This window comes from Dermacentor silvarum, chromosome 4 (assembly GCF_013339745.2).
Source record: "Dermacentor silvarum isolate Dsil-2018 chromosome 4, BIME_Dsil_1.4, whole genome shotgun sequence".
In the NCBI taxonomy this organism is placed as follows: Eukaryota; Metazoa; Arthropoda; class Arachnida; order Ixodida; family Ixodidae; genus Dermacentor; species Dermacentor silvarum.
The window spans coordinates 41,953,962-41,977,353 of NC_051157.2; the positions used below are offsets into that span (position 1 = coordinate 41,953,962).

At 43.9% G+C, this 23,392-nt stretch overlaps 2 protein-coding genes across 3 annotated transcripts; one reads left to right on the plus strand and one right to left on the minus strand.

Moving 5' to 3' along the window:
* Nucleotides 1-4,492: 4,492 nt before the first annotated feature.
* On the minus strand, nucleotides 4,493-10,240 carry LOC119449863 (60S ribosomal protein L21). The gene is made up of 4 exons (XM_037713143.2): nucleotides 10,104-10,240; nucleotides 7,221-7,333; nucleotides 6,975-7,125; nucleotides 4,493-4,615 (listed from the first exon to the last, which is right to left on the minus strand). The coding sequence occupies exons 1-4, from the start codon at nucleotides 10,230-10,232 to the stop codon at nucleotides 4,523-4,525; spliced, it is 486 nt and encodes a 161-aa protein (XP_037569071.1). The 5' UTR covers nucleotides 10,233-10,240; the 3' UTR covers nucleotides 4,493-4,522.
* Nucleotides 10,241-10,735: 495 nt separating this feature from the next.
* On the plus strand, nucleotides 10,736-22,409 carry LOC119449862 (coiled-coil domain-containing protein 169). Of its 2 annotated transcripts, none has more exons than XM_037713141.2 (7): nucleotides 10,736-10,849; nucleotides 10,913-10,998; nucleotides 11,096-11,209; nucleotides 14,965-15,011; nucleotides 16,151-16,249; nucleotides 16,352-16,506; nucleotides 18,814-22,409. In XM_037713141.2, exons 1-7 carry the CDS (start codon nucleotides 10,776-10,778, stop codon nucleotides 18,980-18,982), a joined length of 744 nt encoding a protein of 247 aa, XP_037569069.1. In that variant the 5' UTR covers nucleotides 10,736-10,775; the 3' UTR covers nucleotides 18,983-22,409. The 2 variants fall into 2 exon arrangements, with proteins under 2 accessions (XP_037569069.1, XP_037569070.1); XM_037713142.2 differs by having other exon boundaries at nucleotides 18,829-22,408.
* Nucleotides 22,410-23,392: the final 983 nt, after the last annotated feature.

Below are 23,392 nucleotides of genomic sequence, written 5' to 3' on the forward strand. Positions count from 1 at the left end.
CCACCGCGCTCACCCCGGTGTTTCCTCCTCGCCGCCTCCTGTCGCCCCAGCCTCCTCCGCTCCCCATTGGCCAATCCATGTCACGTGGAATCTCCGCACGCCTCTAAGGACATTTCTACAAGCGGGAGGCCTCACGGCCTCCCACCCCACCCCGGGCCTGACCGGCTGGCACAACACCCCCTGCAGGACTCTGCAGCACACCAAGGCCTTCCATCTCGGCCTGATACGTGCCGCCTATGCTGCCGGTTTTGCTTCGCCCCAGGCCATGGCGGACTCCACTCTATCCCTTCTTTCGCTCCCACTTACCCCTCCCCGTTGGCGCTGAGCCGTGCTCCCTCAAGGGCTGCAGAAGATAGCGCCAACCTTTCCCTTTCCCTCAAGAACCACTTATCCCCCATTGGCCAATCCATGTCACGTGGAAGCACGCGTTGCCAGTGCGCTCCGACTGCCATTCTCGGGCCTGTGCGACGAAAGTGCTGTACGCACAAAGGGATCAAACGTGTTCGCCTCGATCGCGCTGGTCGCGCCGAGCGCGATAGTGGAACGGAGGAGGAGGGAAGTGGATGGCGCTACTTTTTATATATAGGGACTTCACGTATAGTGCCTAGAATATAAGTATATTCTAAGCACTATACTTCACGTAGCAACAGCAGGTGCTGGCGTGGGTTGACGCGGGCTCCACTCGTCAACTCCTACGCTCTCTTCTCTTGCGTTCGTCGGCGGTCGCAGTTGATAAGCGATGGAAGCAAGACCTTCAACTAGTACCTCGACGCAATCCAACATCAGCGCCGAAGCACCAGTTCAAGACATCGTGCCATCGTCTTCATTGACGGCGGCAGAAGACAAGGCGGCGAGGCGGCGCGCTGCCGACGCCGAATTTCCTGAACGAGAAACCGCGGCCAGGCGTCAACGTCGACAAGCGGATCCCGAGCAGCGTGCACGAGAAGCCGCGGGCAGGCGTCGGGCCGCGGACTCCGGCGTACGGGAACGAGAGGAGGCGGCGAGCAAGCGTCGTCGTCTGGAGGCCGCCGCCGCGGAGCCCGTCGCCCCGGAGGGCGCTGGCGGGCTTTACGCTGGCGTAAAGCCCCTACGCTGGCGCGGAAGCCGTCGGGCAACGTCAACGGGACTTTAGGGGTGCCGACGCGCGCTTCAGACGCGAGTTCCTGGACCGGAGCTTCGGGCACAGCTGCGACGTGTGCGACCGGCTGTGGTTCGACAACAACTTAACCACGGTCGGGTAATATAATAATAAGAATCGCAATGATGCCAATAAAATGTTAACAACTTTACGTTACCTACTTACGATTCTCTCTCAACCCAGACCACCACCACACCATCACCACCACACCAACAACACCACGGAACCCCACTATGCTCTGCATTTACAAGTGTCCCTCGCGCGGGGGCATGCGACGGAGCTTTTTTCTTTTTTTTTTCCGAAGCTTTCGTCGCCCTGCTCCCTCATACGAGAGGGTTGCATTTCCTGCGGCAAGTGCATGGGCCGCTGTGTCTTGCGCTGCGTGCGAGCGTGCAGCCGTCATTTGCCTTTACGTCTACAGATTCAGAATTGTACAGAATATTTCACCGCACAGCATGTGTACGCATTTTAAGTAGTGCATAGGTGCAACTCATTTCTGCTTCACTTACGCCGGTGCAAACAGGAAGCGGCCTTGTACCTCACAAAATCTCGACTGATTGGTGCACTAGTGATGCAGGAATGAACTCCGGTCTTGTTCAGTGCATAGTGCACATAATCAATTTCTCAGGACGCGTGAACTCCGACGTGAACTGTCAGCGCCTGCAACAAGAGTTTACTTACGCTGTACTGCGCACAGCAGTAATCCATGCTTGTCGGCTGTCTGTTTCGTGCATTCTGTTGCGAGTCAGTGGAATTTCACGGCTGGCATCAGCCCCTTCGTGTGTACATTGCTGGTTTGGGATTCCACAACACAACAGCAACTACCAGCCTTCCGTAATTGCTGGTTTGGGATTCAACAACACAACAGTAACTACCAGCCTTCCGTAGGGGCGCAATCCCATACAAGAGACGTTTCGAGCGCATCCTGCGCGAGCGCGGCCTAACCGGCACCTGAAGGGAAGCGGCGGAAATGTATACCGGAAATTTAGACTACCTGGGGTCTTTAAAGTGCACCTAAATCTAAACGGGCCTCGAGCATTTTCGCCTTCATCTAAAATGTGGCTGCCGCATTTGTTGCTGCTGAATGCGCCAAAACCTCACAGTGTCAAAGCCTTGACTAGAGTGTACTAGAGATTGTCTAGTACACTCTAGCCTTGACAAACACCGTGACAGTTTCTTTCCATATGCAGACATGATTCGCTGTAAATTACCAACCCAAACGGAAGCGCCCAGGAATGAAATTGTGATAGTAGCACCGGTTTCTTGAATTATGTCAGCGCGAAGCGACGAGAACAAAGGGTGGGTAAGTGGGGGAGGGGGGGGCTGGCTACGCCCCTGCTATAGAATAACATAATCCGTATGTTACTCTATGATTATACTATCTAAATATCACTGCAACAAATATGTCTTCAAGCACACCATTTCTTTAATGAAGCGAATCGTTTCTACAAGTGTTCAGCGTGGAGTATTTTCCTTTCTAGATGGTGTACAAATACGAGGGGTGCCTGAAAAGTTTGCAGCCCACCCGTGAAATCTTTTTTGCGTGGTCTTGTTTTGCAATGCAATGTTATTCAGTTATTTGAATGGTCTCTCGAGCAATCAGGATTTATTTTGATTTGTTTGGTTTCAGGTACAGCGGTTTAAAGCAAGGTCGCGAAGCTGCAATATGGAAACGGATAAATTCGCAAAGCGAGCAATCACTGAATATACCCTTTGATTGCCTTTCGCCGCAATTTGACGCTTTGAAACTTTATTAACTTTGTATTTGCTTTGTTTACCCACCCTGCTTGGACCTGTACAAGGTTTGCACTATTGCATAAAAAAAAAGGGGGGGGGGGGGAGGTACTGACACTAAGAAATTCACAAGGGCATGTTGGAGACATTAGGGGACAATGCTCCTTCTTATGCTATGGTGAAAAAGTGGGTTGCCGATTTCAAGTGAGGCCAAACATCAATTGAAGATGCTGCGCACAGTGGTCGTCTCTCAACAGCATGCACAGATGAAAATGTTCAAAAAGTGCAAGACATTGTAATGGCTGATCAACGTGTCACACAGCGCCACATTGCAGAATCAACACAGCTCTTGAACATGCAGAAAGCTTCGGCCCAATGAGTGCCCAGACTTTTAACTTTAGAGAACAGAGAACTTCACTCTGCAGAAAATCTGTAGCTGTTTGAAGCTGATATTGATCTTTTATCTGCAGATATTCGTTACAATGGATGAAACTTGGGTGCATCACTTTCGTCCCCAACCCCCCCCACCCAAAAAAGGCAAAGGTCAAACCATTAACGGGGAATACTCTGCAGCTGAGATTCGTCGTCCTAGGTCAGCAATTAAGGAAAAACAGCGAGGGATGCTGTTTACTAGGACAAGACGTCAGTTCACACATCGACTGTAGCGATGGCTGCAATTCACTCCTGTGGTTTGCAATTGCTTCAGCACCCGCCCTATTCCCAATTTGGCTCCTTCGGGCTACCACCTATCCCCACAGATGAAAAAGCACTTTGGTGTAAGCAGTTTTCCTTCTGATGAAACTGTCATGGACGCCGTAAAGACTTTGGAGGAGCAGGACGAAACGTTGTACTAAAGAGGTATAATGAAACTCTTAAGAGCGATGGCATATACTATGTGTGCCCCTCAAGAGAGACTGTCGAGAACTGACTGCAAAATGTCGACCCACGATCACTACGTCCGGGTTGCGAGTCAGGCCACAAACTTTTCAGGTGCCCCTTGTATTTGCTTACATTCAAAATCAATGATTCCTACATAATTTTCAATTTACAGATACACCTCGTGCACATTCTCCAAGTGGCAATGCTTTCACTATAGCAAGTGAAGCTCGTATAGACACCTTTCCAGCATTTTCTTGTTGGTTGACAGTCCATACTTTCAGATACTACTTTCAAAGTAGTGCGCAGGGCTAGTTTCCGTGCAAGGATGGCCCAAAAACTGACATTGGCGTGCCCTGCGTGTTGAAATAAATTTTTTTTAGGCCACCCTGTGGCAGTTCCTACTTTGGGCCCACCAGTGGTGCAGCATGCTGTACATTTGTGCATTGTAATAATAATCTTAATACCTTTCTCGCGATGAAGCAAACTCACCGAGAACAGCCAGTAGTTTCCACTAGCACAAAACTACCCAATATTCCGCTTTCTATCAGTACGACATCACAAGTGCATATTGCTGACAGCTCACAAGCAGCTGAGCACTGACTAGTGCAAGCTGGGACATGTGCTAACAAGCTCTAATTCATGTAACGTGGCTATCATTCAATTTCAGAACTACCAGTATCCTTTGTTATGTTTATATATTTTGAAGTTGTGTTGCTGCATTTCACAAATAAATCAACAAAATACCCAGTCGACCTGGCTTTATTTGGAAGTCTAGGCAATGAATTCGTATGGGATGGGCTGGAGCAATTCAGGTTCCTGCTTGCCATTGAGCTTCACAAAGTGTGCTGGCCTGGGACCTTGAGGCTGCAAGTATACCAGTTCATCACTCACATGTATGTTAAGTTCAAATGACCCGCCATCTTTTACAAACAAGTGTCGTACCACTAGGTTTGGTTCATCGTATTGTTCCTGTACAGTGGAGCCTCACTGATACGATTTTGCGTAATACGGTTTTCGGGATCATACATTTTTTTTCTTTTCCCGATCATATGATTTGACTGGATAATACATTGGATGATACAATTTATTTTATGGTTCCTGTGAAAATCACATCAAGATTCCACTGTACATACTTATTTGAACTTTGTAACTTGCCAATAGTGTAGGTGTTGTACGTACAGTCAACCACAAAAGTTTACGGACCGCGGGATTCTCAAGTAGCCTTGTAGCAGTAGCCAGTAGAACTATACGACAATTTTAGCATACACTAGTCGGGGCCCGAAATGCAAATACCAGGCTGCGTTGTGAGGCTGCGGAGATATTCAGCTTTTTCTCAGATTTTATGGTCCGTAATATTTTGTGGTTGACTATCTGTATCAACAATGCTCACTTGACAAGGCTACTGCGTGAAACAAATGACGAAGTAGAGACAAGGAACTGACAACTAAGCACTTGGTTGTCAGCACAAGTGCTCATGCTTTTCTTCCCTACCTCGTCATCTGTTTAATGTGCATTTTTGAGAATGAATTGGCACCAACTTGTACAGTTCATTGCATAAATTATACTATAATTTCTTTAACATTAAAATAACTTTGTTCACCCAAGTATAAAATGCACACAAGATGTTCATTTTAGTAAACCCTGGGTTAGGTTGACCAAGTGAGTGTGGGTTAACAAGCGAACAATGGCTCTGTTCATGATCGGGCCAGTCGCCAATAAACCACTGGAATGCTATCAGCCTTTCCACTGCAAGGAGAGGTGTCACAATGATATGATTACATGCTGTCACTTTAATCTATTCAAAAGCACATCCAGCAAAAAAATTTTAACCACACAATCAGCATGTAGAACTGCCAAGAACACTCTTAAAGTGAATAGAAAAAACAATAATGACACAAAGGTGATACAAAAAAGTAAAATACTCTGTTGAGTTGCAACTTCAAAACCTCACAACTCTTGTTCTTATTAAGGCAGAGCAGTAAGGTTGATCTTACGGCATTCCTTGAACCACACAGCAGCCACTGGTACCCTATTTAGCAAAAGCTAAGGAACAGGTATTTTGCAAATCTTTGCAGAAAATAAATGAAGTAATCTCGCATAAAATTAGAGCCAAAAGTATGCGTAAGCAGTGCACTACTTGCTCATCTCCACGCAGCCCGGTGTCATCAATGTTATGGAACTTGATCAGCCCAGTACAAATGACAGCGCTGCGGCGACACGGACTACTGTGGACGGTGGTGCAAGGTGCTCTGATGACGTTCTGATTGTTGTAAGCCATTATCCATTACAGTTATCGCTCTTCAGGGCCTTAACCATCCACATCGAACCGTGAACTGTACTTCGGTGACAGCTACGTATGGCATGGCCGCACGGCCTGCATCTTGAAATCGGTCTGCAATGGGGACAGTAAGCAGACTGCCGATAGCTTCGTGTGCTGTGTAATCGCCACATAGTTCGCCTCGAAGAAAGATGCGCGGGCCCCCTGTCTCAAAAGCGATTCGAGATGTGGGCAGAGTGCGGCGAGTGCTGATAGCTTCGCGAGCGCCATCTTGAAAGCAATACTTACGGGAAGGACCGTTTTCCTCGGTTATGCATGATCGACATGATATTTTCAACCATTCATTTGTATGGCGTTAAATGAAGGCCCCAGAGTTCTAAACCTCTATGCTGCTAATCGCCCCTCACAATGAGTAGCAGCACACGAGGAGAGCGAGTGAGCCGGAGCAAACGTCCTGCTCCCACATATTAAATTATTACGGTGCTCTGATGTTCATCACTTTTTTTTTCTTGGATTTAGAGGTCTAGGACTTTCATTTAACGCAAGGAATGAATAGTCGAAAATATCACGTCAGTACCCCTTTAAATTAGGTCACATGAAATAGCATTCAAGGTAGTTCAGCAATAACAAGTGATCATTAGCACAGTTGATGAGCAAACAAAACTGAAAGACAGTGCTGCAGTTCATCAACATGTTGATATGTGCCAGGGAGTTCCTTCTCTGCAAACATGGATTTGACCGTTGCTGCCTGCAGTTTTCTTTATACAAGTGTGCAGTTTCTAAAGAGATAAGAAAACTAACTATAATAAACAAGCTTACAAGAGGTCAGTAGATATGCCCCTATTGGTGCATTTGCAAGCTACAGCCCTGCAAAGCTACTAGTCTTGTGCTTGCAACCAAAATTGCTCAAAACAGTGCGACACCCAGAAATCAAGACGACCTCACCTGTCGCTTACAGGATACCCGAATTCCAGCCTTCTTGGCCTCAGCACGGATCTCGCGGTTCTTCTTTGCTCTCTCCAGAAAGTCTTGCCGGCACTTGGAGTGCTTCACATGCTCGACACGCACATTGATGCGCTTGGGGATGATGCGATGCCTGCATTAAAGATTGTCACATTACGGACTATTCATAAATTCACACAGCAAGGCAGCTTGTTGTACATTACATGCGAAAATACCATAGCACCATACCTGACACGCTTGTTGACGGTAACACCAAGTGCACGAGGTGTCACGTTGTAGACCCGGCCAGTTTTTCCATGGTAGAACTTGTGTGGCATGCCTTTTTGGAAGGCTCCATTGCCCTGCAATGAGAGGTCCATAGCCAATGCTCAGTACCCCTGCAAGTATCTAGGTATTACCTTTCAAGGTGTTAAAAATCCAAACACAAATTATGCGATAAATGATCAAAACATGGCAAATCACTTCAGCAAAATCCCGTAGGGAAGAGGAAGTGTCCTGAAAGGGAAAATTGTCATCCACCTGAGTGTAGCATGAAACTACAATGGAAAACCATACGGGTTTCTTAGCTTCGCAGTTGAGGAAAAATTTGTCCTGGTCCGGCATTCTAACCCTGGACCCAACGGCAAAACCCGGTACACTTCTTCCACCTTGTGAGATTCTGCAGAACTGATTTGCCATAGCCAGTGCCCCTGTGCTTCGAAATTATTAATTTGCCATCACACTGATCTGTGAGCCTCCTGGTTAGCTCAGATGGTAGAGAGAGCAGCCCCGGAAAGGTGTTCGTCCCAGGTTCAACTTCCAGACAAGGCCAAAATTTTCCTCAACTGAGCTTTCTTTCCAAAAAAACCCAGTGGGTTTCCTTTGTAGCTTCCGCTACATTCAGGTGGGTGACGATCTTTTTATGATCCAAACATGGAAATCTTCTGTTACCCATGTGCTGTGTAGTCATATGTGCCACGAGATTAACTTTGTGTCCCAAAGTAGGAAGATGTTGCAAAGCAATGGTTTTCAAGCTGGTTATCCTTCATGGCAGGCCACTTGACACGTTATCGAGAGAACCTTTTCGGAGGGCTTTCTTTTTAAGCACATAAAAAATTTGATTTAAAATTTATGGGGATAACCAAACAGCATCCTATGCAAACCTTTTCAGCTAGCAGAATTGCATTTTAGTGCTCTAACCCCTTATGTGCATTGGGTGAGCTCAGCTCATCAACGGTACTTATTTTCTGGCAATGCCATGGACAAGCCTAGTTTTATCTCAGTGCTTAGTCATGCTTTTGGTAGACGGCAGCACATAATCCACGGGCCAGTGCAGGCAGAAGCAAATTTATTCTTCCTGAGGAAGTAAAACAATTTGGCAACTGGGGTCTTGAAAAATTGGCCATTTTCTGTAAGAATGCAAATTAATAGTGCCACTTGGGAGGGGTTAAATGGTAGTTGCAGTCTATGGTCAGTTACAGAAGTGGCAATACATGCCACAAAAAGGGTGTCGACATGTTTAAATTAAATAGAGCAAATTGCAAGCCCTGACAAACATCCAACATTTTCTCATCGAAAAGTTCCGAATCAATGGGGGAATGAATACTGGTTAGCAATTTGTAATTTTATTGTGAATGTGTAACCCTTAATGCATTTCATGTTTCTTTTTTGTTTTGTTAAAAGTTAATTTCACCCTGCTAGTTTGTTTTGCACTGGCAACTAGCCTTCTGGTTATAAGTCCAATTATTATGCACTTTTTAGCAATGAACAAATAAAACTGATTAATTAAGACAGGTGACATCACACCAATATCTGGACTGACTTCCAATTTGCACTTTTAAACAATGTGTGTTATGTCTCAACAGACTATCACAAAACCTCAAACTCAGCATGCCAGTTGGAGAGAAACACTGCTGTTTCAAATATTTTTGACAAGCTACAGTCATTTAGTGAGCACTAAATCTCAGCATTTGGGCAAATTTGCACTAAGCCCTTATTGGCCTTTGCCCACTACAGCTTGGAATCAAACTAAAACATAATTACATACTCAGCAACACAACGCCACAGCCACTGTAGTGAATTTAATAACTGCATTATAGATGCCAATGTAGTGCTATGCTGGTTGCTTTGCTGCTGTGTTCACAATATTTTTTTTAAATAAAAGTATTTTTATTTGATAATCAAGAGTTGTGGGAGTACTCTGTCATTAGCAGATGATTATCCACTGCGATGTTGTATTTACAAGATGTTCCCTTATATCCACAATTTTTGCATAGACAATGACAAACATTTTTCTGCATAAGACTGCTAGCATTGCTTTGCATGCGAATGTTTAGCGACCTCCATTCAGGTGCTTCCTGCCTGGTGCACCCCAGTATGATGTGTTCCTCGGTACGATGCATTCCAGTGTAAGCAGGCTGATGTACAGTAGACCAAAAAAGTTACGAACCAAGGGATCTGATAAAAGCTGAATATCTCTGCAACCTCAGATTTCCACTTCCAGCCTCTAATGGTATATACGAACAACACTGTCAGGTACAGTTTTACTGCTTACTTTTAAAGCTGCTTGGATATTCAGCTTTTTCTCAGATCCCTTGGTCGGTAAACTTTTTTGGCAAACCGTACATTCTTGTGCGAGTAGTTTTGATGAGAACAAACCAGTGCGCAATTACATTCAACGGCTGTCGGCGCGGATGCCATACAGAGGTTTTTTTACACGCTACAACCACCGAAATAAGGCAAGTTCGGTTAGTCGGTCACACGGTTACTAGGGCGAAAAATCCAGTCTTAGATAACTTGCACGTGAGTTCGCAGTCGCCAAAATAAAAGCATGTGTGCAAAAAGTGCCCCCATCTCTTCCCTCCCCCTAAGAATAAATTCTCCACGCGTTTCTGCTGTGTGTTCAGGTCCCTTTCTGTCATCGCAGAGCATGTTGAATTGGTGCATGCGCAAAGATAGCGTGTACCCGTGACGAAAGAAAAGCTGAGCCTAAACATTTTCACAAGTGTAGCAGCGACAGCTCAAGGTCGCCAACGGCGTGAAATTTCTTCCGAACAGCTTAAACGTCCAGCATGCTCACATCAGGCAAGCACGCCAAGACGGGACACTTTATATGCCGGCATACGCGCTCACCTTGATGTCAACGTACTCTCCCCTCTTGAAAACCCGCAGGTATGTGGACAGGTGCTCCACACCATGCTTCCTAAAGCCCCTCGCAAAGAGGTACCTCGTTCCTCTCCGGTAACCCTTGGTGTTCACCATGGCTCAACCTGTAAGGCACAAGCACAGCCACAGCCGTAGGGATAAGGCCTAGCACAACAGGCGGCCCGTCACAACACGTGCGCCGGTCTAGTGATTTGACAGGCGCACAAATGCGATTCCCTGCACAATAAAATTGACACTAGAGCAGTAAAGGTTGAGATCTTTACGAAAATTGGACGAGAGGGCTAAGAATTTGTCCGTAATAAACTTAAAAGCCACGATGAACGAAACGTGGCTACCTACCGCCGTGAGGGGACAATCCAAAAAGAGAACTCCGCAGCAATGTATTGTGAAAATTTAAACATAAACTATTACTTATTATACAATAATTTTATTTAGGCAGAATTATTATATGAGGATTTTTGTAACCAACGCTTTATTTATTAAAAATTGATGTTTTATTTTTATGTGACCGGACTGCAGCAAATACACCTAGCAACCAACGATGCGAACAACGCCTTGCAACTATCACCTCGGCAACGGTTGTCATTGTAAACAAACAATTCGCTTTCTTCCCCGGCTACAGCGTCGCGCACTTCGAAAATGAGACTTTCGCCTGAAATTGATGCTGAAATCAAGCGTCTAAAATCCGAAATTGAAAACGAAGAGAAAATGAAGTGCGTTCTACAGTTATAACTAAGGAGAATTGTAATGTTTAACTGCCATGCTTTCTTTTACAGACACATGCTCGAACAGAGCATCAACGATCTCTGCAAGACTGTAGAGGCTCTGGAAGTTCAGTCGCAGAGCGCTGACGTCAGCGACGGTGTGTACCTTTTCTGCACTCTCCATGGATCTTGCGATTTGTATTTTATTGTGTTCGCTGATATAACTTCTGTCATCGCACCTTAAATTTCTAACAGAGGATGAATGGAAGGTGCGGTATTACACTCAAGTTGAAGTGAACGAGCAACTGGAGCACCAGCGCGACTGGCTGAGGAGCAGGGCAGAAGCAGCTCGTGTGAACAACAAGGAAGGTAAAAAATGCGTAAGCTACAGCATTCGTGTACATGGTCTACGTTGGTATATGAAGCTACAAAACAAACGATCCTGCGCAGCAAAACTAGAAAGTTTCGAAATAGTAAGATTAAAAGTTCTTACAATGAACATGTTGATCCTATACTTCTTGTTTCTATGGGTCGCTGTTTTCTCGTTATAATTATTCGGCTTGTTGACGAGCTGTATGTAAGATATATTAATATTTTACACGTACATACGAGGTCTGTTAGAAAAGTATCCGAACTTTCAGATTCAGACGGCTTTCGGTGACGATGCTCCAGTCCATGCTCCAGTCGGCCATCAACATAACAAAATGACCAGGTTCATTGCCGAAGTGAAAGCTGTGGAGATGCGGGACCGTCGTGTGACTATCCGAGAATCTGCGGGAGAGGTGGGCATTAGCACTTTTTTCTGCACATATTCCATTATGACCGAAGATTTGGCCATGAAGAGAGTTGCGGCGAAATTCGTGCCGAAGCTGCTCACGGTGGAGCAAAAGCAACTTCGTGTTGAAGTCTCACAGGACATGCTGGATGCCAAAAAACAGTGACCCCGACTTCATTAATTAACACCATCATCACTGGTGACGGGTCTTGGGTGTACGGCTACGACCCGGAAACCAAATCCCAGTCGTCACAGTGGAAGCATTCCATGTCACCAATTAAGACCAAGGAAGGCCCGCCAAGTGTGCAACAACGTCAAAGTGATGCTTACTGCTTTCTTTGACTCTCGCGGTGTGGTACACCATGAGATACGCACCACAGGGTCAAACAATTACCAAAGAGTACTACAGCGATGTTCTCCGTCGCCTACGTGATGCTGTGCGCTGCAAGAGACCGGAGTTGTGGTCAACAGGAAATTGGCGCATCCATCACGACAATGCTCCTGCACATTTCTCGCAATTGATTCAGACTTTTTTGGCGAAAAACTAGACTCCTGTAGTTCAACAGGCTCCTTACTCTCCTGATATGGCCCCCTGCGACTTCTGGCTGTTTCCCAAAATCAAGAGGCCATTGAAAGGAGCGCAATTTCAGACAAGAGAGGACATTATGGCTGCAACGACAGCCGAGCTAAACTCCATTCCGAAAGAGGCCTTCTCGGAATGCTTCCACCAATGGCAGCACCGCCGGGAGAAATGTGTGGAGTCCCAAGGAGACTACTTTGAGGGTGATTCGGTTTCCAACGCTCCAGTTATGCCAGTTTCCTTTCTTCGGCCAAAGGTCGGATACTTTTCTAACAGGCCTCGTATATATTTCACTATATACTTGTGAAATTATTTTCTTGTAAGCATTTGGGCAAGTATGTCGTCCAGGGAAGGTAGCAAGTTTAGATCTTCCATGCAAGCCTGAAAAGAGAAAGAGCTAGTAAAGAAAAAAAAAAAAGGGGGGGGGGGGGGACAACAGGAACACACACGAATGTCTAGTTAACCCATAGTGCATGTGCATATCGCTGATGTGCACAGACCCGGTTCCATCAGGACTGCCTAATTCAAATTATCAGCTTAATAATATTCTTTTCATAACAGTGGCTTAAGTGCATAGTGTACGTATGAATGAGATAATTAAAATTGCGCCAATAATTAGATGAAGTGACTGGCTTATATGCTCGTGCACTTACAGATGAGTGTATAGTACCTGTTAGACTCTGCACACAAATATGTACAAAATTTAAAATTTCAACTAATTCAAACACATCTCAAAATTTTGGCTGCCCCCCCCCTATTAACTCGTACAATAAACAGCTTTTTTATTCAAACGAGACTTTCAGTTAAAGCTTTTTCATATTCTAAGGGCACAGTTATGTACTGGTCAAAAACAGCTCAGCAGAGAAAGTGCAGATTAAAATTAAAAAAAAAAAATGTTGGGGTTTTATGTGCCAAAACCAAAATCTGATCGTACGCTGTTGTGGGAGACTCCAGATTAATTTTAACCATCTCGAATTTCTTAACATGCACATGTAAATTTAAGTATACAAGCATTCTTGCATTTTGACTCATCAAAATGTGGCTGCCGCCGCCGGGATTGAACCTGGAACATCGAGATCAGGAGCACAAAGCCATAACCATTAAGCAGAAAATGCAGATGGCATGAATAATCAAAAGGTGCCTGCTTTTGATATTCAGGCTCGTTTATATATTGGCTAATCATTATATGGTGCCACTGTCTCGTGGCGTCACCTAACGGTTAATGGCTTATCAGGTCTGTGTGCTGCAGGACTTCCTCCATTCTCTCCACCGTCAAACCCAGTAGTAGCCAGACACTGTCTCACATGCTGTGTGTTCCAGTCTTAAAGGGAACACTCCGACATGTGGCTCTCACTCTGCTGGTGCTCTAGCTGCAGCTGCCGGCTGAATTTATGCCAATGCATTGCACGGGCGTAGGAATGTGCCAGCACCACCAACCACAAGTCATCTACTGCGAAACCAAGCAATCTTAAGCTTGCCATGCTCTAGCTCTAAGCTCATATGTTCCCTTGAAAAGTGGGCCACACTGTACTTTGTATAAAATTGTTTTGTGTGCACATATGCATGAGCTCTATGTTCGTTTATAACTAGCGATTGTTTTCTGAGGTTCTCAGTATTTTGAATTAATGTCAGTAAAGTGCACATAAGAAAGTGTATGATCTTATTCTCGGGTCTACAGAGAGCAGAATTAAAGTAACTGGGAAATCACATTAATAAATACGGGGTGTTTCTTGTTATCGTTAACAAGAATTAAAAAAATTACCCATGGCATGTTGTGCAATTTTACTTCTCAAGCTAGATTGCTCCAGAGGAGGAGATTATTTGCATAAGAAATCAAAATAAATATTTGACTTTAACAAACTCTCATTCTGAAGATGACATGTACCAGTTTTGAGATATCCAGTCCCAAAGTTTGTGACAAAATGCATTAGTGTTCCAGTAATTTTTGAGTTTCAATGTATAAAAAGGCATTTTATTTTTAAAAATTAAGTGGTACAACAGTGCAACTTTACTTATCTCAAGTTTGAGGCAAGTTTCAAAATTTGTTCGAAGTGGATGTGTCTTGTGAAATCACTGGCTTCCATTTGTGCATATTGCAATTTGTGCGCTAAAGTACTTATGTAAAAAGTTATGGAAATTTTGGCAATTAGTCATTCATGCATTTTGATTTTCAGTGTAAGTAATGTCCACCTCTTCAGGTAATCCATGCTCGTTAAGTAGATTTGTGCTATATGCCACAGGCGATTTTTAAAAATTATGTTAAAGTTAAAATAAAACACCTGGTATGTTGAATGAGATGAAGGGGAAGCGAGGGTCCCCGTTTTGTTATAGTCACAGCCATATGAAGTTAAAAAAAGCATAGGGGAAATTATTTGTTGTTTGTTATTGAAGTCTAGAATAAGGTAAAGGGAAATAAAACTAGTGGCAGGTAAACCTGCACCCTCCGCATATAGTTATTCGCATAGTCATTGCTGCACTCATGTGTATAGCCCATCTGTGTTGATTAATCAACTCATGCTGCAATTTTTCATATTGCTTCTATTTCTTCTCAAAACTCGGGAACTATCATAATAGGCTGGTACTCCACACTTTCATTTCTCACCTGCTTAATTGTTGCTATGACTCAATGACTTGTTTACAGCACACAAAAAAAATTATATCTATCTATCCACCACGTCATTTCGTGCTTTTTCTTAAATACCACAATAAAAAGCAATCCCACTGCTTCGATTTCCTGAAGCTATATATAGTCTCTTGTTTACCATGCAGGCCTGACTGAGTATCTTGCAGATCTTGACCTGGACAGCCTGACAGAGGCAAGTTAAACTTTCGCACCACTAGATGTACAATCGACTCTAAATGTGTATGGGACATGGCGTCCGTGAAGGAGCTGATCTCCTGTATAGTTTTTCATTGCAGTCTGTAAAAGAGCACCTTGCTTAAACACTTTTGTTTTAAGCATGCTGCGTTAAATATGTTCACAGTTAAATTTCACTTTTTGTAAAATGTTTTCTGAGTGTATTCTCATTTGTATTTCATTTGTGTATTCTCATTTGACACTGACGTTGAAATGTATTTTTCTTTTACTGCCATGTTGCCATAGTGAACCGGGGACGTGGGGCTAGTCAAGCTGTTTTTAATGCAGCTTTTTTTTTCCCTTGTCCCAACCACTTATGTGAAACTCTACGTATGTGTGGTAAATAAATGAACTCAAACTCAAGCACTATGCACCACATTTGCAACACAAGCCACAATGTACTACAGATATTGGTTCCAGGCTACTGCGTGCAAAACACTTCATGAAAATTCAGCTTCTTTGAAAATGCCATACCCTGCATACGCTGCCTGGTTTCATAGCCGTTCTTTCTCTTTTTTTTTTTTTTTACATAGTCAAACCGCAATAAAGTCAATTAACGAATATAACAAAGTAAATATAAAATGTTTCACACCAATATCAGAATGTAACGAACGCATGCTTATAGCGAGGCTGAACTATTTTGACAGCACTTAAAAGCTCAAAAGTAGGTTTATTGTGACCTAGTCCTTTTTTTAGGCTGTCGTCATTCTGTCATCCTCATTGTGTCGTCGTCAGCAGGCCACCTTCCCATCCTCAGCATCGCAACCGCACCCCATGGAACAGAAAACTTTGCCCAATACTCCTGCCCTCGTGGCAGGAATTCAACCACTGAGCTATCATGCAGCAATAATGCTTGGAAATTTGTATGATGCTTTGTGCACCTCGCACACTCTGGCACTGGCAGCATCCATGCATGTAACTTGGAGGCTACAGCAGGTAATATTGTAGTGAACGAAGACGACGTTGTGCGCATAGCAAGAAACTTCTTCAGAACATGGAAGTGTCTGTTATTAGAGCCTGCTGCAATCACAGTAAACTAGTTCCGAGCCAGAGGTGTTGCAGAGCTGTGTTGAATATATTTTTTGTCTAAATTTTTAGAATCAGCTGGTACGCTACCTGAAGCAGCTAGAGAAAGACAGAAATGCTGTGTACAATGAGATACGTGACACAGAGTGGAAGCTGGATCAAGAGTCAAAGGTTGAGTAATTTCGCCTTTATCACCGTATCCATCTCGTCCTTCATAACACGTTTGGCTTAGTGCATTATAGTCTTTTTGCTACAATGACTGTCTTCTCGCAGGCATTTCACAAGTTCAACGACACCAGAAAGGCCTACATGACCGAAATTACCGACGCTATGCTCAACTTAGAGTCACTCCGAAACCGCATAAAGATAGTCGACATGACTGATCCTAATCCACTCCTGGGTAAATGTCCAAGGCACCTCAAATATCTGTAAGTATCACCTACACCACCTAACTAGGCAGCAAAAAAAAAGTAATACTAATAGTAATAGTAAAAAATGATGGAAAGGAAAGTGGAGAAGTGAACCACACACACACTGAAAGAAGAACGCCCATACACATGCATACAGACACAAAAGAAACACGGGCATATTAGAGTCACTCAAATAGGTTGCTTGAACTACTTCAGTGGTGCTTTCATTGCCTTCTGGTACGAGGACTGTAGAAGCCGTCATTCCGAAGCCATGTGCTCTGAAAGCGGCCAGTGGTTGAGGTGAGCCAGTGCAGCCACTACCGACTGTCCCTGTGTGCTGTCGACAGTGGCAAAGAACATGTTCAATAGTTTCCTCAGAGCCCCAATCGTCACAGGCAGCACTGTTGGCCATTCTGATGAGGCAAGCAAAAGTATACATAAAAGATGTGCACTTTCTTTATTTTTTTTTTCCAATGGGACAAGTACTGCCTGGCCTGGTTCACAATGCCTTTAGGGCTACAGCTACTTGGAAAAGGACTCAGGGCATGAGTGTTGGACATGTTAGTTGCAAAGACAACATAACTACTTTCCGAGTTCTTTAGAGTGTGTACGTACAGTAGTAACTTGTTCATACACGCCAGCTTGTTGCATTTTGCTACCTTTGACAGGGCTTTCCACGAGGTCCTAAGCGCAAAGCTCATTCCTATCTCATACATTGTTTCATCGCATTCCTGCATCTTAAGATGCAATTGGGACAAAATAGTGCAAATTTAGTGGTGTGCAGAGGGTATGTTCAGTTTACTGCACAAACATATTGCATGTGATGGAACAAACCTGCCTTACTTACATGCATTCAAGCTTTCCAAATGAATATCATTCTGCAACTGCCACTGCTGACCAGCCACCGATTATATTTGGCATTGTATTATTACCACCTTCATTTTCAGTTCGCAGGTATCATACTGAATGTACAGAGAAAGAACATGGCCATCAGTTGTGTTAATAGTGACAACATCTCTTATGATGTCAATCATATATGTTTATCCGAAGACTAGACTGCTTTCATTCAATTTGGTGTTGCCCCACTGTTGCGTTTTCCTGGCCATTATGCGTTCTTTTACAGCATAAGCTGTTATGGGTTCATTCCAATAGCCGTTTCAGTTGGTGTTGTTGTCCGCTGCCGAGAAAAGAAATAGCAAACTCCCGCCGGGATCGCACCCAGGCCCTTTGCGCAGGAGTCAGCTAATCTACCACTGCGCCATGCCAGCGCTTGCTAGCAGCTGTGGAAACATGCCCTACACATGCGTCTTAGCGCACGAGGTCACATTATGTGAGATGCACGCCGTGTAGAGTCAATACCTGCACACTTTGCATTGCAGTTGCATATTATAACACCAGGTGGCGTGCCATATAGCAGTCGCATAGGTAGCAGTACAAAGTAGATAGAGAAGCTTTGAGAAAGAAAAAGAAGGTTAAGGAGATGTATGCAAAAATACTACAATCAAAAACATGTATAGCATTTCTGATTAAATTAAGCAGGCTAGGTGACGATTTTTCACCGCCCCGTTTCAAAGGGGATGCCAATAAATCATCATCAGCGGCAGAGCAGCATCGTATTGTGCCACTTGTCACGCGATGCGAAATGCATGCCACATAGCGTCAATACGTGCAAACTTTGCATTGCAGGTGCATAGTATTCCACCAGGCGTCATGACATGTAGCAGTTGCATCGTGTCGTGCCTCGTGTCAAGGCATGTTAGGGCGTCGCATAGTCTCGATACCAGTGTTTACTCGTTGGCGCGAGTTATGGCGCCTCCTCACAAGGTACGAACCGCAGCTGAAGAAGCGAATCGTAAAGCTATGTGCACAGCTGCAACCAGGCAACATAGGTTTCAGCAGACCACTGTGCAGAGGGCAGCACAAGCCGCAGCTCGCCGTCAACGCGGACAGTTCAGTTCATTCTCGTGAAAACGATGCAAAATGATTTCGCCACGAAGACCCTTTAGTACGTGCTGCTGAACATGGACCTCCTATGGAGCCGCTCCTCCAGCTTACACTGAGACTGTGCTGTGCATGCCATGCAGGCCTGCGACTTTTTTCTGTAGTCCTGTGAAAAACACATAACAGAAGTTCCATTGCATTACGTGAAAAGGCAAGAACTTCGATCAGGGCTATTTACATTACAAATTTACATCCTGAACAATTCAGAATGCTATACACGATAAGCTGAGCTTATTTTGGATGCAGTTTGGCATACCTTGTTTTCAACCTTTGTTTGCTGTTGTTGCACTATCTGACAGATTGTCATGACGTTAATGCTAGCAGACGTGTTTCTCGCAGCAACATCCAACCTGACCAGCGGATCATCGACCCTCGGAAAGGCCCCATCCGCAAAACTGCAGCTGTCCGCAGCCTGCCCAAGCTGGCCTCCCCAGATTCGTCTCCCCATGATGACAATGTGGAGCAGGCGGCATCTAGCAGCCCACAGGATTAGTGCCTTCTGCTACAGATGTTCATCTTCCAATCTCGTTATTGTCTTACTGAATTATAACAAAGTTGCATACGACACAAAAAATACCTTCATTATATCTGATAGTCGAATAAGCTTATCACAGAAAAACATTTTTTTGATTGGGTCCTAGTGAAAGAAACAAGTGTGATTGTGATGCCTCCGACGGACCAATATGCATGGCCTGTTGGTGGCTTGTCATGCCTATACATGACGCGTGAGCAGCCATAAATTACAGATGCGCGCCCTTTAGATGTGTGCTAATACACAACCGTGCCACCTGTGTGATTACACAAGATCAGCACGTGTTGGCTTACGAGTGCAGGTGAGCCAAGCCGAGCAGGTGGCCAAGACGCAAACACACATCCAGAATGTGGGATTGCCCTTGCAGAGTATTTGACATTTTTGCTGGCAGAATACATATTTTTGGCAGAGAGCGAGCAAATATACTCACTTTGCTATAACTGGTATTGTATCTTGCATTTTCAATTTTATTATAATGGTATAATACTAGTTGAATTAAAGCATGGCCAATGCGATTTTTGATTTGCTTTGTTATATCTGATAATTTGTTATATTCGTGTTCTCTATATTGAGGTTAATTCTATTTAAAGAAAGAGAAAGAAAGGCTGTGACACCAGGCATCATGTGCGTAAATATGCAGGGTTTCGCATCTGCAAAGAAACTGAATTTTCTAAAGAAGCTGAAGTTGCACTTCAGTAGCACGAAATAGAAAAGCAGATAGGCATTTGTTTCCTGAAAGGAGCACCTTGCCGATCCACTTAAAGAGAATGGCAAAGAAGGGTTGGGCACCCGAAGAGGGCAAACTAAATTGAGTAGTCACCCACCCAGTTAAAAATGGTGCGGGTGGGCTCACCCACAAGAAAGAAGGAAAAACTTGGAGGACGCTTAATAATAGCATTCAAAGTTCCCCGACTGCTTCTAATGCTTACCGGCAACTGCAGCTTGGGTAACCGTAATGTTTACCGGGAAACGCTGGCAGCGAACGCTATGCTTGAAGGTGAGTTTTCTGGTAGAAATGCGGCCTCTTGCGCGGGCTGTTCTTCTTTTATTGTTTCGCACTTTTAATATTTCAGTCTGAGAAGGTTTAACATAAAAGGCATGCACTGTCGGTGTTTTGTTTCATGACATTTGTTTGTGGGCTGTCATTGTCAAAATTTCGAGGAAGAACTTTGTAAAGAATGTAAGACAAGGTACGAGCAACATTAGTGATAGAAGAACTTTAGTGCCATATAGAATATTTTTCGGTCACGGGACGCCTACGCCAGCTGCGATACCAACACCGACTCTCTGAGACAAGGGGCCCTTAACACTTTCGCTTTAAAAGAGAAAAGGAGCAAGGCACAGCACGTCACACACGGACAGAAGAGCACAATACAGATGAGAGCCAAGTCCCACAGCTGAAAAGAACTGTAGAATGGCTTCATGGGCCTCGCATTGACTTGAAGCTCGTCTCTTGAGAATCAGAAGTCAGTGAGAGAAGAACGGGAAAGACAAGTAGTCATATGCAAGCTGAAAGCATCTATTACTTTGGTTCCAACCAACAGCGTAGTGTAGGACTAACAATTAGGCTCATTGGTGTTGCATTTAACTAGAGGCATGGTAGCACAATATACTCCAATGGACACCAACACGAAACAGACAAAAATGGGCGGTCATTTCTCGTCTTTTTTGATTGTTTGTTGCAGTATTTTGAGCTACCATACCCCTATTTGAATATCAGTGCAGAGACCATGTTGTGAACAGTACATCTTGATCATGATCAAAGTGTATCGTAAGTGATTTTGTTGACAAACTTGTTTTGCGGGCACAAGTAGCAAAACCAATAGTACTTTGTTGAATAGAGTAGCTAAATACACACTTTAACATTTGCAGTTAATCTCAATCTATGTGGCACCAGTTAATTCCTCCCTGTTCAAAAGTTCACATATCATTCCACTTACAAAAAAGAACTTGTGATGATTTTGAACGTAATAGATTCGACATAGATAACCTGGGGGAAAAAAAAAAAAAAACACTACCAGCTGGTATAATATACGAGTAATAATTATCATATGCAAGGGTGCTAACAGTGATGATAAACTTTATTCAAATCATGGTCTTTCACAGCCAACATTCCAAGCATGCCACTTGCTATGTGTACGAAGAGGGGCAGAAAATGCAATCTCGGTGCAAGGTGTTGTAGGCAGAATTCCTTTGCTGGTCAAAGCCTACATACTATCTGATTTAGTCGTGTCTGTAGAATTTGGCAGCTTGTCTGCAATATTTAGTGTAATTAATGCAAACTAGATAAGCACGAATAAATGAGACAGACATGTACGCACACTTACCTAAAACAGCATAAAGTATTCCCCAACTCTGTCAGCCAAATGGAGCTGGAATAGGAGAATAGTTAGTGTTTTCATACACTAACCATTCTCCAATTCCAGCTTCATTGGGCTGACAGTTTGAGTAGGTCTAGTTTACTGTGAATTTCAGTCATTATGAAATTTTAATAACTTGAACCTATTTTGCATGTTTTGACATGGTTGAACAAGGCTCTGGTTAACATTACAAAAGTCATTATACTAAATATGTTCTTAGAACTTCAATGCACTCAATGCCCTTTCATAAATAGAAACCAATCTTAAAGAACATTTTTAATTTCTTGATGATGTTGTAGACCTCCACTTGACCAATTATTAAAAAAGCTTAGATGATGTTGCAACTGTAATTTGTAGTTGTTCTTGAAATAAATTATTGCTGTTGCTAAAAAAAAGACATTCAGGCTTCTATTTACCATGCCTCCCTTAGTTTCAGCATTTTCATTGGTGTTTGCTCCACACTACCAATTTCCTCCCTTCAAGATTGTTCTAGGAACTAGGTAGTGAAGGACACACGCACACACAAAATTTTCGTGTCAGTAATACACGAAAGTTACACTAGACTAGTAGATTACACTTTAGAAATACCGGAAAGATCAGTCTTGCAGTAAGCCAGAAAATGTGCAAGAAAAACTTCGCTGCCAGTGGGAGTGGAACCCACATCCTCCACATTATGCATACAATGTTCTTACCAAGGGCAGTATTCTCGGGTGATCACCTTCCGAGATAATTTCATTTTCGCAGGATTTCACAGGACTAGTGCTGGACGCATCAGTATTCCTGGCATGCTGGCACGCAGTTCCAGAACGCCGTGACCCATAGATGCCGAACACGTCCTGCGCTAGTCTCATGAAATCTCAAAAGTATCTCCCAAAGTGATCGCCCGAGAATACTGCCCCAATTGAGCTAGATGGTCCACCCATCTACTTTCTTGGGTATTTGTGTACAGGTACTAGACCTGCACCCTGGAAGTATTAGCCAGTGCCGCTCATGGCTATGGCAATGAATGTGGAACATCCCTTTAGCAGGCGTCATGTGGTATGTGAACATAGGAGGAGGCCACTGGCCAATAAACCCTTGCATGCAACCTGAGAGTATCAAGGCTGCCAGTCCAGACCATCGCCATGCATCAGCTGTTTCACAGGATGGCGCACATCTGCTACTATCGCTGTGAGTGCTGCTGGCTAGCACTCTGGAGGCTACATGACAGCGACATGTATACTCCTAGCCACAAAAAGTTTGCGAGCAAGAAATCTACAGAAGAATGAACATTCGCTGCAGCCAACACGTTCACCTAGAATATTGATGTGCAGTTCATTCCGAGCTGGCCGCAGTGCATGCCTGAATTTCAGGTAGAGTTACAAAGTAGCGAGAAAATGTAATCTTTATGCATCTTCCATGGTCATAACAAATTTGTGATTTAGGCCACAGAAATACCATAGGAACAGGAAGAAGGGAGAGCCACGACCACGTGTATTGGTGGGGCATGTTATGCGTCACTTTAAGGTTGTGGGTTTACATCCTATCGGTGGCATGTTCGGTGCCTTCTTTACACTGTTGTTTGGTGGGGAAAAAAAATGAAAAATTCAATGCACTTATGCTTTAGTTGGCTTGGGCGACCTTTAGCTTCCTTGGTAGCTACTTGACATACATACCAGCGAACCTGTGCACTCTTTAATGGTGGCACACACAAATACCAGAAAAAAAAAAAAATGTTTATTTTCTATTGAAACATGCAGAACACATTGGTAATCAGCAAAATCAAAGAAAAGAAAATATTCCATGGAAAAATTTTCAGCAATAGGGAGGAAAACCCAGACACAAAAGTGGAAGTGGGCTTGATCCCAATCCACCTGTTTCGTTTGGAATTTGTACAGCTCTCGTCACAGCTGAACAATAGGGGTACATTTAATTTGCTTTACATCACGTGTGACACCATTACAGCCGGATATCTTGCAACGGCCTGTCTGCTCTAACCGTAATTTTCAAAGAAAGTAAGCCGCGTGCAAAA

What these genes read in the sequence shown, in the direction of transcription:
- LOC119449862 (XM_037713141.2), top strand. Translation starts at nt 10,776, where the DNA reads ATGAGACTTTCGCCTGAAATTGATGCTGAAATCAAGCGTCTAAAATCC. An exon ending in GAAAACGAAGAGAAAATGAA is followed by an intron (nt 10,850 to 10,912) that starts GTGCGTTCTACA and finishes TTTCTTTTACAG; the next exon opens with ACACATGCTCGAACAGAGCA. An exon ending in TCGTGTGAACAACAAGGAAG is followed by an intron (nt 11,210 to 14,964) that starts GTAAAAAATGCG and finishes TTTACCATGCAG; the next exon opens with GCCTGACTGAGTATCTTGCA.
- LOC119449863 (XM_037713143.2), bottom strand. Translation starts at nt 10,232, where the DNA reads ATGGTGAACACCAAGGGTTACCGGAGAGGAACGAGGTACCTCTTTGCG. An exon ending in GAGAGTACGTTGACATCAAG is followed by an intron (nt 7,334 to 10,103) that starts GTGAGCGCGTAT and finishes CTCTCATTGCAG; the next exon opens with GGCAATGGAGCCTTCCAAAA. An exon ending in ACCGTCAACAAGCGTGTCAG is followed by an intron (nt 7,126 to 7,220) that starts GTATGGTGCTAT and finishes TCTTTAATGCAG; the next exon opens with GCATCGCATCATCCCCAAGC.